Raw genomic sequence first — 15,348 nt, 5'->3', positions numbered from 1 at the left:
AGGAAGTACTTCTTCACACAGCACAAAATGATGAAATTAGCTACCATGAGATTCAGGGCTTCTTCACACGGAGCTTTTATCCTGCTATTGAGATTGCTCACTCACGGAAGTTTGTGGGCCCTTGAGATGATGCCGTTAACCTCCAGGGTGTCTCCTGCACTAAATGACCCTTACTCCGTTTTTAAATAGATCGGCGATAATGAGCTATCAAATTGCCCCACTTGTGTACCGCTTGAGTTCCCTCCGTGAAAAAGGAAAAGCCGCAAGAAGAGCTAGATCAATGAAATATATGGAAGACTCAGATAAGGGGGAGAAGAAGGAGGCAAGGGGAGGGGGAAAAGGAAGCATGAGTAAAGGGAGTCTGTTATGATCCTCCATTTAAAACAGAAGCAGAAAGCCCAGTTTTAAATGCAGGATTTTAGGCTGGTGTAGAGATGCTCTTAGGACAGATTTAAAAGGGGATTAGACAAATTCATAGAAGATAAGGCTATCAATAGCTACTAGTCTTGGTGACTATATATTACCTTCAGATTCAGAGACAGTATGCCTCTGATGACCAGTTGCTGGGGAACATGGGTGGGAGGGTGCTGTTGCACTCATGTCCTACTTGTGGGCCTCCCACAGGTATCTGGCTGGCCACTGTGTGAACAGAATGCTGGACTAGATAGGCCTTTTGCGTGATCTAGCAGGGCTCTTCATATGCTCCTCATTTGTTGCAGGAGTTGCTAGATAGTGCTTCTGTTGAGGATATATCTCATTTTCCCAGCACTCAGAACCTCAGTATCTTGTTGCTGAGAAAATGAGATTCTTCTCCTGGCTAGTGCTATCATTACTAATGTAATTACTGTGCATAAGGTAATTGGGCAAGTGTCATCAGCACCCCTCAAGTCGTGCCTGGGAGAAGAATGATGACCAGCAGTAAACTCCCCCCCCCCCCCGCCCACCATGCCATTATCTGATTTCTTAAAAAAACACACAGTGCTGAGTGAACCCTCTCCTGCCTGTTTTTGCAATCAATATTTTTATGGAGTATTCAACAACAATTTTTTTTTTAAAAAAATCAATGTTGCACATTGCATAAACATTGGACTACAGTTCTGAACTATTGGTTCAATCCCCCTTTATGCATCCTAGCCTGTTGTGAAATCAAGAAAGGAGAAAGAAAGAGATTTCCCCCCCACTTTACAACTCCAGCTCAGGAGTGCCCATCTAATGCCTATGAGCTGTTTAATCTGAACACTTAAGTATCACCAAAAAAGAGGACAAAAGAGGACACAGATTTGCATAAAACGGCACATGCAAATGTGTATGTATAGATGCCAAGTAGAGAAATAATTGCTATAATTTAAATAGAAATACAACACATCTCACCACAGCGGGGCAGGCTGTGACCAGGTGACCCATGTGCCTGCTCAGTCTGTTGTGTTGATGGGCATCTTCAAGGCCCCTGCTGGCTCTCCCTTCTGATGGTTCTTTATCTTTAAACTGGAATTGGACTGGATAGCTGTTCAGACAGTATTCTGTAAAGTAGGACATGTCCCTTCTTCAACATGGTGACCTTTTGGAAACTAGGCTTACTCGAGCTTGGTAGGTAGCCATTGTGGCAATATTTGCTCCTGCTTGTTTCTGTAGCTATGCACTCTACTATAGTCCTATTGCTTATTTTAAACCATGAACCGCAACGTGGCTTTTCCCACCCTCCCCATATACGAGTGAGTGGAGGCTCATGGCTTTTATGTCAGTGGCACAGTAATTCACTCTAGGTTTCAGTCAGAACCAGTCAGAACTGCCCCACTGACATGGGAGCCACCAGCCTCCACTGGCACCAACTGGTTTATTTATTACATTTATATCTCAGCTTTTCTCCAGGGAGCTCAAGGTAGTGTACTTGGCTCCCACCATTTCATTCTCACAATAACGCTCTGAGGTAGGTTAGGCTAAGAGAGAGTGACTGGGCCAAGGTCATCCAGCAAGCTTCATGGCTGAGGAAGGTTTAGAACAGGCGTGGGCAACTTGTGGCCTGTCAAGGGCTCCTTGGAGGGCTCTCTCAGTCTAATCCAGTAGCCATGTCCAGACACAGACAAAGGGATTCTTTTCAAAGCTTTATTCTTCTTTCACAACTTACAACTCTACAGGTAGCAACTAGATCTGAGCAGCAGCATCCCTATGCCCTAAGTTGGAACAGTTTGTCCCCGTTTGAAAGGCAATTACTAGCAGACCCCTGAATATAAGGACTAGGGAGAATCCCTCCCCTTTTCCCTTGGATCCTCTGGGCGCAACCGTTCTTTGAGCGCCAACCGGGCGCTATGCCTCCTTTCCACGCTCTCCATTTGGCGTCGCTCTCTGCGTCTGCGCTGCGCATCCAACCAGTCTGCTATCGGTGTTGGGTCACTCCCTGGACTGCTTTCTAATCTAGGAATGTTGGTGGGAGGAATCTCTGTCAGCTGTGGGCCCTGGGAAAAAGGGGCACGCTCCTCTCCCAGGAGCGACTGCTCTTCCTCTGAATCAGAACTACTCTGGGATTCTATGGGCTCAGTGTCCACCCTGACATGGCTCTCCAGAGGTTTTGGCCTGAAACTCCCATCATCCCTCATCATTGACTATGCTGGCTAGGGCTGATGGGAGTTGTACGCCAAAACATTTCGAGGGCCACAAGTTGCCCACCCTTGTTTTAGAAAGAGGGCCACCTCAGTCCTAGCCAAACACTCAGACTGTTAGAACTGTAGATGTGTGTGGTACAGGAGATATGGTGTGTATGTGAGTGAGTGTGTGTGTGTGTGTGTGTGTGTGAGTGAGAGAGAAAGAGAGAGAGAGAGAGAATGGGATGTGTGTGGATAGGGTGTGCCTATGTGTGAATGGGGTATGTGTATGCCTGTGTGAATATGTCTCTGTGTATGAATGTCTCTCTCTCTCTCTGTGTGGAGATGTGTGGCGGAGGGCATGTCAGCAGTGACTCCACTCACTTCGGGGTGGAACCACTGCTGGCATGTGGTTCTTGGTGTTCCGGCCTGGGGCCAGTTCAGTCCTCGGGCCAAAAGTGGTTCCCCATCCCTGCCCTAACTGGTATGCCACACTAGTTGTCATTGATATTGTGTTACGGGAGACTTGGAGACATATGGCACTAAAATGACCTTTAAGGTTGCATTGGTTGACCATCTGGGGAAACCCCACGTTTCTCCTTTCCTCGTCATGTTGAGAGAAAAAGTCTTTATGTTCAAGATGTTTTTCGTACGTCAGGATAGGCATCAGTGCTTATCCACGGTAGGTTGGCCACTTAGACATTGCTAAAGAACAGAAAATGCAATACTACAGAAGAGGACAAAGATCTGAATAGATCTGAGTCGTTAAGTCATGTCCAACTCTTCGTGACCCCATGGACCATAGCACACCAGGCCTTCCTATCCTCTGCTCTCTCCTGGAGTGTGCTCAAGTTCATATTCATTGCATCGGTGATGCTATCTAGCCATCTCATCCTCTGCCGTCCCCTTCTCCTTTTGCCTTCAGTCTTTCCCAGCATCAGGGTTTTTTCCAGTGACTTTTCCCTTTGCATTAGGCGGCCAAAATATTTGAGCTTCAGATTCAGTATCTGTCCTTCCCATGAGCACTCAGGGTTGATTTCTTTTAGGATGGACTGATTTGACCTCCTTGCAGTCCAGGGGACTCGTAAGAGTCTTCTCCAGCACCACAATTGGAATGCATCAATTCTTCGGCATTCAGCCTTCCTTATAGTCCAGCTCTCACAGCCATACATCACTACTGGGAAAACCATAGCTTTGATTATAAGAACCTTTGTCGGCAAGGTGATGTCTCTGCTTCTTACTATGCTGTCTGGGTTTGCCATAGCTTTCCTCCCAAGGAGCAAGCGTCTTTTAATTTCATGGCTACAGTCGCCATCTGCGGTGATCTTGGAGCCCAAGAAAATACAATCTGTCACTGCTTCCATTTCTTCCCCTTCCATATGCCAGGAAGTGATGGGGCCACATGCCATGATCTTCGTTTTTTTAATGTTGAGTTTCAAACCAGCTTTTGCACTCTCCACTTTCACCCTCAACAAGAGGCTCTTTAGATCCTCTCCGCTTTCTGCCATTAGGGTGGTATCGTCTGCGTATCTAAGGTGGATGATAATTCTCCCGGCAATCTTAATTCTGACCTCTGATTCATCCAACCTGGCATTTCTCATGATGTACTCTGCATATAAATTAAATAAACAGGGTGATATGCAGCCTTGTCATACTCCTTTCCCAATTTTGAACCAATCGGTTGTTCCATGTCCGGTTCTTACTGTTGCTTCTTGACCCTCATACAGGTTTCTCAGGAGACAGGTAAGGTGGTCTGGTACTCCCATCTCTTTAAGAATTTGCCACAGTGTGTTGTGATGCACACAATCAAAGGCTTTAGTGTAGTCAATGAAGCAGAAATAGACATTTTTCTGGAATTCTCTTGCTTTCTCCATGATGCAGCGAATGTTGGCTATTTGATCTCAAGTTCCTCTGCCTCTTCGAAACCCCGCTTGTACTTCTGGTAGTTCTCGGTTCACATGCTGCTGAAGCCTAGCTTGTAGGATTTTGAGCATAACCTTGCTGGCATGTGAAATGAGCGCAGTTGTACGGTAGTTTGAACACTCTTTGGCGTTGCCCTTCTTTGGAATTGGAATGTAAACTGACCTTTTCCAGTCTTGTGGCCACTGTTGAGTGTTCCAAATGTGTTGGCATATTGAGTACAGCACTTTAACAGCATCATCTTTTAGGATTTTAAATTGCTCAGCTGGAAGACTGTCATCTCTGCTAGCTTTGTTGTTAGTAATTCTTCCTAAGGCCCACTTGACTTCACCCTCTAGGATGTCCGGCTCAAGTTCTGTGACCGCACTATGATGGCTATCAGGGACATTCAGATCTTTCCTGTATAGTTCTTCTGTGTATTCTTGCCACCTCTTCTTAATCTCATCTGCTTCTGTTAGGTCCCTGCCTTCTTTGTCCTTTATCATGGCTGTCTCTGCACAAATCGTTCCCTTGAGATCTCCGATTTTCTTGAAAAGATCTCTAGTCTTTCCCATTCTATTTTTTCCCTTGATTTCTTTGCATTGTTCATTTAAGAAGGCCTTCTAGTCTCTCCTTGCTATTCTCTGGAAATCTGCATTCAGTTGGGTATATCTTCCCCTTTCTCCCTTGCTTTCCCTTCCCTTCTTTCCTCAGCTACTTGTAAAGCCTCATCAGACAGCCACTTTGCTTTCTTGCATTTCTTTTTTTTGGGGATGGATTTAGTTGCTGCCTCCTGAGCAATGTTACGGACCTCCGTCCATAGTTCCTGAGGCACTGTGTCTATCAGGTCTAATCCCTGAAATCTATTCCTCACCTCTACTGTATATTCATAAGGGATATGATTTAGGTCATACCTGAATGGTTTAGTGGCTTTCCCTATGTTCTTTAATTTCAACCAAAATTTTGCAATAAGAAGCTCATGATCTGAGCCACAGTCAGTTCCAGGTCTTGTTTGTACTGACTGTATGGAGCTTCTCCATCTTTGGCTGCAAAGGACATCATCAATCTGATTTCGATATTGACCATCTGGTGATGTCTATGTGTAGAGTCGCCTCTTGTGCTGTTGGAAAAGCGTGTTTGCTATGATCAGCGTGTTCTCTTGGCAAAACTCTATTAGCTTTTGTCCTGCTTCATTTTGTACACCAAGGCCATGCCTGCCTGTTATCCCGGTGAGTTCTTGACTTCCTACTTTAGCATTCCAATCCCCTATGATGAAAAGGACATCTTTTTCTGGTGTTAGTTCTAGAAGGTGTTGTAGGTCTTCATAGAACCGATCAACCTCAGCTTCTTCGGCCTCAGTGGTTGGGGCATAGACTTGAATTACTGTGATGTTGAATGGTTTGCCTTGGATTCGTACTGAGATCATTCTATCGTTTTTGAGATTGTACCCCAGTACTGCTTTTCCCACCCTTTTGTTGACTATGAGTGCTACTCCATTTCTTCTAAGGGATTCTTGCCCACAGTAGTAGATATGATGGTCACCTGAATTAAATTCGCCCATGCTTGTCCATTTTAGTTCGCTGATTCCCAAGATGTCCGTGTTCAATCTTGCCATCTCATGTTTGACCACCTCCAGCTTACCTTGATTCATTGATCTGACATTCCAGGTTCCTAAACAATATTGTTCTTTACAGCATTGGATTTTCTTTTCACCACCAGACACATCCACAGCCGAGTGTCCCTTCGGCTTTGGCCCAGCCGCTTCATTCTTTCTGGCACTACTTGGAAATTCCCTCTGCTCTTCCCCAGTAGTATATTGGACACCTTCTGGCTCATCTTCTGGTGTCATATCTTTTAGCCTTGTGATATGTTCCATGGGGTTTTCTTGGCAAGAACACTGGAGTGGGTTGCCATTTTCTTCTCCTGTGGACCACATTTTATCAGAACTCTCCGCCATGACCTGTCCGTCTTGGGTGGCCCTGCATAGCATAGCTTATGGCTTCACTGAGTTACACAAGCCCCTTTGCCACAACAAGGCAGTGATCCATGAAGGGGCTGAATAGAATTAGCATATGCTAATTGATATATAAATGGTCTCCTCTTGTCTAGACTACTGTAATGTGCTCTACGTGGGGTTACCCTTGAAGATGGTTCAGAAGCTGCAGCTGGTTAGTCAGTGGCTCACCTGATTAAAGGCAGCTGCCAGCATCATCACATCACTCCAGTGCTGAAGGAGTTGCGCTGGCTACCGGTTGTTTTCCAGGCCAAATTCAAGGTGTTGGTATTGACCTTTAAACCCCTATATGGTTCTGGCCCAGCCTATCTCAAGGAGCGCCTCCAGCAACACGAGACAGGCCACTCAACAAGATCAGCCTCAGATGGCCTTCTCTCTGTCCCATCAGCCAGGACAGCTAGGCTGGTGAGGATGAGGGAGAGCGCCTTCTCTGTGGTGGCCCCCACTCTTTGGAACTCCCTCCCTAGGGAACTCCGCCATGTCCCCTCTTTAATGAGCTTCCACCACGCATTGAAAACTTGGTAGTTCAGGCAGGGATTTGGGGTGGGTTAGGATATTTTTAGAATATGTTTTAATGTTTATTTTACTGTTTTAGACTGTTTGTACTGCTGTACATCACCCAGATTGGCCAGGTGACGAGCCAGATGGGTGATTAAGAAATTTAATAAATAAATAAATAAAAATATATAGAGATGCAAATTTAGAAATAATTACTATAATTTAAATAGAAATCCAGTACATCTCACCATAGTGGGATAACCCATGTACCTGCTCAGCCAGGTGCTAACTGTGGATGGGCAATTTCAAGGCCCCTGCTTTCCCTTCTTAAAGAACTATATGATGGGAGAACAGGGGCCTTGTACTGCCCATCTGCAGTTAGCACCTGGCTGAGCAGGCACACAGGTGAGCAGGCACACAGGTCACCTGGTCACAGCCTTTTTTAAGCCAGAGTTGGACTGGGCAGTCCTTCAAATAAAGAATGCCTTTCAATAGAAGATTGACAGCTCTGCAAATAGAGGACTGTCCTCTGTAATGTAGGGCACATGTCCACCATAACTAGAGCTCTGCTTCTTTTCCTATTAGGCGATCATGTGATATTCACAAACTGCTCTGCGGAGCACAGCCACCCAGCACTTTCCTGCAAAATGGCGTCTGAGTTTGATGCATTTTTAGCTAGCGGCTTGAGGTGAGCAAACACTCACTTAAGTTGGGAGATGTAATGAGGGAGGGAGTCAGTTTACCACTGAGCTTCATGGGAACTTGACAGTTATTTATTGGCGTATGAATGTTGTCAATAAATATGAATACTTGCTCCATAGTAGGGTTCCCGTAGACTAATTGTCCAAAACTTAATATTCAAACTGCCTCTGCAAAATGGCTTAGGAGGGCTCCACTAATTGGGGCGATTTGGGGTCATGCAAACAGCACTTACACAGACAGTTTGGGGAGACAACTCCACCTGATGAACATGGACTCTGGAGGAATCTTCAGTTTGTTCCAGGTGGTGCACTGGCGTTGTGAATACCAGGGTTAGATTTCTGAAAGACAATGAGAATGTTTTTCTCTGCATTCTAGCGCGCTCTCTCTCTCTCTCTCTGTGTGTGTGTGTGTGTGTGATTTCATTCCAATTGCACTGGGGAGTAAAGACGTAAACCTCCCTGCTTCTTGTGCGTTATTTCTGATAAGAATCACCCCCCGCCCCCGGTGCGTGCTTGTAATTTCATTTCATTTCTATACCACCCAATAGCCAAAGCTCACTGGGCAGTTTACAAAGATTAAAAACCTTAAGAATACAATAGTGTACATAATATAAAAGCTATTTACATAGAAACATATAAACGGACAACATGCACACACCTAAACAATTTTAATAACTGACAATAAAACATCCCAGGACTGATGACTAAATTAACTAAAGCAAAACCAGATATGTAGCTGCATGTTACGTATTTACAGAGCATCTGCTTTGGCCCTCAGTGAGAGCAGCAATGCATTTCTAGCATGCATGGATTAAGTGAAGCCTAGATTTAGCTGGTGGGATGGAGACCAAAGATTGTTCAACAGCTGGCAACAACAGTACGATGGAAATCATATCCCTTCTTGCACTTACTGGTTGTGTATCTCTCCTTATTTTTCTCCAGCTGGTTTTGCCACCTTGATGATGATAATTACCTAAACCCACAGGCTCTGCTGAAGCTCTTGTCTTCTTATTCTCCAGACCACGATGTTTACATTGGGAAGCCCAGCTTGGATAAGCCAATTCATGCCTCAGAAAACTTGCCTAACAACCAGACAGTAAGTCCAATCCTTTTTTTACCCAGGTAGGACTAAGCAGCAGGCTGGCAGGCTGGGAATTCTAAAGGCAGTGAGGAGTTGTTTTTTTCTTAAAAAAGAAGTTAATTTATTGGTGTTTCCAAAGTGGTCCCATTGCATCAGAGTGAAGAGACATAGATGGAGCAGAGGGTAGTTCTGTGGCAACTGGGAGGAGGCAGATAAACACATTAATTAATTAATTAAATAAATTGGGCACAGGATTGCCACAGCTGGACTCTGATGGACCTCTTGCACTTTTTCAGAGCTGCATAGACGAGAAACTTATACCAAATGTAGCTTTCCCCTTTCACAATGACAGGAGTAGCGGCGTCTGGTGGAATTCTCTCTATGTGACTCTTGAAGATGTAAGAGCTCTCTTGGGGCCTGGGTCTGGCAACCCTAGTTGGGCACTTCACAGGCACTTGATGGTTGAGTTAGAAACAGGATGTAGTTGTGAAGCAAAGAAGCACCTAGAAATAAATAATGGGCCAGTTCGCATGATCAAACAGCCCATCGTGGCATGTGCTGGTGGCCATTTTCAATATTCAAGCCCTGGCCACGGTTTGTGGTGTAGTCGGAGCCTGGGGACCACGTGTTATGCAAGGGTTAAACAACCCATGATCTCTTGTTCGTGGTCCCTGGGTTTGGACAACAAGCCATGGCTGGGCCTTGAATATTCAAAACCTGCCCAGCACACACCAGCATGTGCTGCAGCCCATGGTGGGCTGTTTTGATCATGCAGACCAGGTCAGTACAATGTCAGGTTCTCCCCACCCCTGCCCTGCCTGCCTGTACTTTTTTTTTTTTTTTCAAAAACCAAACCACCTTCCTACATATAGAGTGACATGCACTATTCTCATGTGTAGCTTATGGCCCTCTTTCTCTCTTCAGAAGCCAGTGTCTTGTTGCAGAGATGGGTAGAGTTTAGATCTACTTTGTTTTCCACCAGCAACCTGAGGTCCACTAGCCAGAGCCAAGTGCAAAATTGTGGCTCAGGTAGAGGGACATAGAGCTGAGGAACAAAGTGCCTCTGGAATTCATTGTCAGTACCAGAACTGGCGTTTGCACGCACGTCTACTCCTGTTTGCCTCCAAGCTTTCTTAGTTTCCTGATTTAGGGGGGCAGGGAAAGGTCTTTTGTTTCTCTGTTGTTCAACCATTAGGAGTTGGATCCCTTTACTGATCTGCTGCAGCTCTGCTGCAATGCCCCTGGGGATCAGTAGATCCTGATCTACCTTCTGATCATCCTGTCTTATTGTAACCTGTAACATATGCTTGTTCTATTGCTTATTGTCAAGGGCTCCTTGGAGGCCTCTCTCAGTCTAATCCAGTAGCCAAGTCCAGACGCAAACAAAGGGATTCCTTTCAAAGCTTTATTCTTCTTTTACAACTTAACAACTCTACCGTTAGCAACTAGATATGAGCAGCAGAGTACCTATGCCCTAAGTTGGAACAGTTGGTCCCTGTTTGAAAGGGAATTACTGGCAGACCCCTGAACTTAAGGGCTAGGGAGAGTCCCTCCCCTTTTCCCTTGGATCCTCTGGGCGCAGCTGTTGTTTGCGCGCCAACTGGGCGCTATGCCTCCTTTCTGCGCCCTCCATTTGGCGCAGCTCTCTGCGTCGGCGTCGCGCGTCCACCAAGTCTGCTTCCTGCGCTCTGTCACTCCCAGGACTGCTATCTAAGCTAGGAATGCTGGTGGGAGGAATTTCCGTCAGCTGTTGGCCCTGGGAAAGAGGAGCGCGCTCCTCTCCCAGGAGCGACTGCTCTTCCTCAGAATCAGAACTACTCTGGGATTCTATGGGCTCAGTGTCCACCCTGACACCTATTATATTTATGTATATGCTTGCATTGTTAAGTGTAACCCAGGTAAGTTAGGGTTCAAAGAATGTTTGGGAGTAAGTGAAAGGTGGGAGGGGCTTGTGTGTGGTTTTAAAAGAAGAGGGCTGCCGGTTAGTTAGTCAGATAAGGCCTTAGGGACTGAAGAGGCCACATCTTGTTCTGGAACCAGGATTTAGAGGAGGTAGAGTAGATAGGTTAGGACCAAGCATAGATTTATTAATAATAGTATATATAGCTCTTCTTGTGTTTAATAAATTGTATTTGTTCTTAATACGGAATTCCATGTGTTTGGCTTATTGTGCTACCATTGGAAAACCTATGTCCTCGTTACTTCTCCTGTGTTGGGTAGAAAGAACCGATTAGGCATCCTGGGTGTCTCTTTCACCCAGAGAGCAAAAGGGGAAGAAGCTTTGTGTGTCTGTGAGGCGACTGACCCAAATGGAGGCAGACGTACTCAGGGGTTTACTCAGGGGTTTTTCAGTTTCAACAGGTGAAAGCTGAAGAAGGCGTAACTCGGGGCAGGAATATCAGATAACCCATACGCACTTTTTCTCCTGTCAGAAGTCGGTGTATTTTTGGTTTGCCACTGGAGGAGCTGGATTCTGTATCAGCAGGAAGCTGGCCACCAAGATGGCTCCCTGGGCAAGGTGAGCAATGAAGCTGGTAGGTATTAGACCTTTGTCTGATCACCAGAAGATCCTATATGAATGTGTCTGAGGGTTGATTTCATAGCTTCCTGCAGTGCTTCCATGTGGTTGGGTTTCTAGGCAGTTGTGAGATCAAATTCCCAAATGCTAAGTCTGAATCGGTCTCCCATGTCGGAAGTGCCACCCCGACAGTTTGCCACCCTGATGGCCAAATTAAACATGACTGCAGCCAAGTTGGCCTGGACCATGGGGAAAGCAATGATCATGCTACTGTGAGCACTTGTGAATCAGGTCTGAGGTTAATAGGTGTGAATGGGGGAGTTCATGTGCTAAACAAGCATGTGTCTCTGGCTAGATCTACACTACTGCTTTATAGCGGTATTGAGGTGCACTAATAACTGTTGGGACACATTATATATTCAATGTGCTGCTTCTGTAGTGTTATTTCCTGCTTTTTAAATTCCACATTATCCAATATACTGCAACAAATGTCACTGTGTGTCCTACAAGTTATAAATGCACAAGAGGGATATAGCATTACCGTAAAGGAATCGTAATGATATGACACGGGGTGTACATCTGGCCTTAGTCTCCACTGCATCTTGAGGAAGGCATCTGTATGTCTAAATTGTAGAAATGTGAATGAATCTGTAGGGCAGCCTCCCCCAACCAGATGTGTAGGACTACAACCCCCATCATCCTCAGCCAGCATGGCCTTTGGTGCTGATGGGAATTGTAGTCCAACACATCTGGAGGGTGTTAGGCTAGGGAAGACTGATGTAGGGTATACCCAGCCAAGGATGTGTATGTGTTTGTGTAAATGAGAATGAGTGTGTAAATGCAAAGGTAGTTAAACTAAGACAGAAATTTGCATATGCACTTCCCTGCTCTTTAAGATCTTCCAAAGAGGGCTGGTTTCAGGTTCCTTTCACAACTGTAATAAAATATAGTACGGCCTGGAACAGGGCCTTGTCTGTGGTGGACCCTAATTTCAGAACATGCTTTTGAGGGAGAGCCTGCCAGCCAAACCACCTTATTAATATTAGCCTTTAGGTACACAGATAAAACTTTTCTACTTTTTTGCTGTTTAATTGGTTTTACCTCTTATCTCTCTGTCTTCTATTTTTATTCATATTTTGTTTTATTATTTGAATTATTTGATGCTTATTTGATTATCAGTCACACTGGGTGGTCATTTAGTGCAAGCCAATAAATAAAATGTTTAAATAAATAAATAAATACATAAGCTAACCTTTCCTTCTGTTGCTAATCCAGTACTCTCAGTAATGCTGGATTAGAGCTACCTCTCTCTGCCAAGGTACTCTGTTATATTCCAGAGACTGAGCTGGGTATCTTACAATACAATTCTATACATGTCTACTCAGACCTAAGTCCCACTGAGTTCAATAGAACTTGCTCCTAGGTAAGTGTGTGTAGCACTTGGAAAGATCTTATAACTCTTCAGCGGAAGTTAGGAAGGAAGGAAGGAAAGCTTTGAAAGCAGGGGAAGCATTTCTCAATGTCAAATGGGCATGCATGCATAAAGTTGAGTAGCCTAGGTGATGGCAACCTCTCTTACAAAACCTTGTGTCTTTATCTAGGGATCAAGTCCTTTAATGTGGCTTGGGGGTTGACAGATTTTTGGCTTGTGGGACCTGCTTTGAGACTAGAACCCTGAGGTCTACCAACCTGAGGTTCACCAGGTGCAAAATTATTGGTAATTTTTGTTTCTCTTAAAATGCATTCCTGTATAGGTCTACTCAAAGGTAAGTCCCATTGAGCTCATTGGATCTTACTCCCAGGTAAGTGGGCATAGGATTACAGTCAAAGTGTCTTTGGTCAATATCTTTGAAATATTATCTGTTTTCATCAAATGTTTTGTATATTGCTTCAAATAACATAAGACGAAGCAAAATATTCAAAAATATACATGAGATGAGCATAAGGAATATACCAAAGAGAATATACCCAGGTTGGAGAACTTGTGGCCCTCCAGATATTGATGAACTACTATTCCCATCTTCTCTTACCATTGGCCAAACTGACTGTCAGTTCTGGAGCAAGCTCTCCTCCCGCCTGAGGCGTGAGAGCATGCGTGCTGCCACTGCATTGTGCCCTCACCCCCTCTTCTTTACCACATCTTGCCCCCACCCCTTCCCTCATCAAATGCCCCCCTTCCCTTTCCCATGTGCATCCCCACCCCTTTCCCTTCCTTCATTGCACCCTCCCCTTTACCACCAATGCCATGTCGGCTCTCAGGAGAGCTGTGCAGGCAGAAGAAGTTGGCTTGGCTCTCACAAGAGCCCACTCACCCACCCCGCCTGTCTTCTGGCTCTCGCTGAGAGGATTCTCAGCGTGAGCCAGAAGGTGGGTTGCTGAGAGCAGCTGCCCATCTTTTGTTTCATTCCTCAGAGCAAAACAGAGGCCAGGCGGCTGCTCCGGGGAGTCCCATTGGCCGCATTCTTGCTGTGGCAAATGCCATGTTGGGAGAGCGGCTAACGGGGCTTTCTGAGCACCTGCTGGGGTGGGGGTGGGGAGTGACACAACTCACCACTTTTCCTGCTCTGCAGCCTAAGGTGGGGGCTTTACCCTGCCTCACAGGAGGGCTGGCCCTGCTGGCTGAGGCTGATGGGAAGTGAAGTCCAACAATATCTGGAGGGCCACAGGTTCCCCAGGCCTGAGATAGACCAAAGACAAATTGTAAAAGTTACTTTGACAATAAAGAAGTTATTTCTACAATTACAAAAACAAAACATATGGTTGAACATTATCATTAAAATGTTCATTCCAGTAATGAATAAACAATGCCCAGTGTTCTACAGACTTATTATCTAACTGGCATCCTTCCCAAACCCTTATATAATCTGTCAGTTTAGTCATTTTGGCTATTTGCCAAATCTTTTCCACATAGCCGTTAATCTTGGGTTCTGTCACCTTTTTCCAGTTAGCTGCCAAATTAATTCTGGTTGCACATAGAAGGTTAATAACAAATTTGAGATGCCATGTCTCAACCTCTCCACGTAAGTTGCAAAACGGAATCATTTGTGGATCCAGTGGTAACAACTGGTAGTCTGCAATATCTTTAATAAACTAGATTATTGCTTGCCTGCCGGTATATTTGTATTTGGGGGCAATGCCACCGAGTGTGAATAACGTCAGCCAGGAAGGAGCCAGACCTCTAGCAATTAGCTGAATCAATTAAAAAACGGAACAGTAGCTTAAAAGGTGTCAGGTACCACAGATATAAAATTTGATAGACATTTTCTTGTATGTTCACCGAGAGTAAGCTTGAGGGTACATTGTCTCATTTGGAATGGCAGGTGATCGTGCTTCCACACTAGTTGTGGAACGGTGTCCTTCAGCACACCCGAAAGCGGCAGGCTAGGAGGTTGTGCGGCAAACAAAGAGGGATAGTACCCTGACTACTCAAACTCAAACTCCAGTATAAAATGGTTGAAAACTAGAAATGTTGCTAAAATAAGAAGGAAAAATTTATGCACAAATTAATACAATAAAATATGTATGTAAAATTCACAACATAATACACCAATATATAACGTCAAAACATTGCAATAAAGAGAGACTTGGCTATTGCAGGAGGCGGGTATAGAAATGTAATAAATAAAACAAAATAAATTTCCAAGTTGATGATTGCAGTCTATAAAAGGTAAAAGACAAAAAAGGCTACTTATTGTAAAGAAAACAACATGCACAGTCTAATCCAGATACCCATCAACTGCCTCATCCTTAAATGTGCCAATGAAGAAGGCTGCCGCCGACTCGGAACACATTTGGCAATCATTTGCGTGCATCTGTTGGTTTCTTTACAATAAGTACCTGTTTTTATCCTTCATCTGTTAGAGGGTCCATGGCACACACAACTCTGTCCTCCAACACCTCACCCCCCACCCCACCCCCATCCAACATCTGAGGCAGCTACTTCACTGTACCTCATGTTAGGGCTGGCCCTCTGCTATCGCCAGCTGGCATGCAACGCCGACACCAGCAGCAGGCTTAAGAGTGAATCCTCCCAGGAAGCACTCGTCCACCAAACCAGC

At 45.0% G+C, this 15,348-nt stretch overlaps 1 protein-coding gene across 2 annotated transcripts in view; it reads left to right on the top strand.

Moving 5' to 3' along the window:
- MFNG (MFNG O-fucosylpeptide 3-beta-N-acetylglucosaminyltransferase) overlaps positions 1–15,348 on the top strand; it is a 38,929-nt gene that overhangs the window by 7,276 nt on the left and 16,305 nt on the right. For both annotated transcript variants that reach the window (XM_084811744.1, XM_084811745.1), the window contains exons 3-5: positions 7,576–7,678; positions 8,634–8,787; positions 11,205–11,290. In XM_084811744.1, the coding sequence (XP_084667870.1) occupies positions 7,576–7,678; positions 8,634–8,787; positions 11,205–11,290 (343 nt within the window). The remainder of the gene's footprint in view (positions 1–7,575; positions 7,679–8,633; positions 8,788–11,204; positions 11,291–15,348) is intronic.

This window comes from Heloderma suspectum, chromosome 7 (assembly GCF_057233095.1).
Source record: "Heloderma suspectum isolate Gila_16-S chromosome 7, 16-S_ref, whole genome shotgun sequence".
In the NCBI taxonomy this organism is placed as follows: Eukaryota; Metazoa; Chordata; class Lepidosauria; order Squamata; family Helodermatidae; genus Heloderma; species Heloderma suspectum.
The sequence above is the reverse complement of the archived record's forward strand: the minus strand, read 5'-3'. Positions and strand labels throughout refer to the sequence as shown.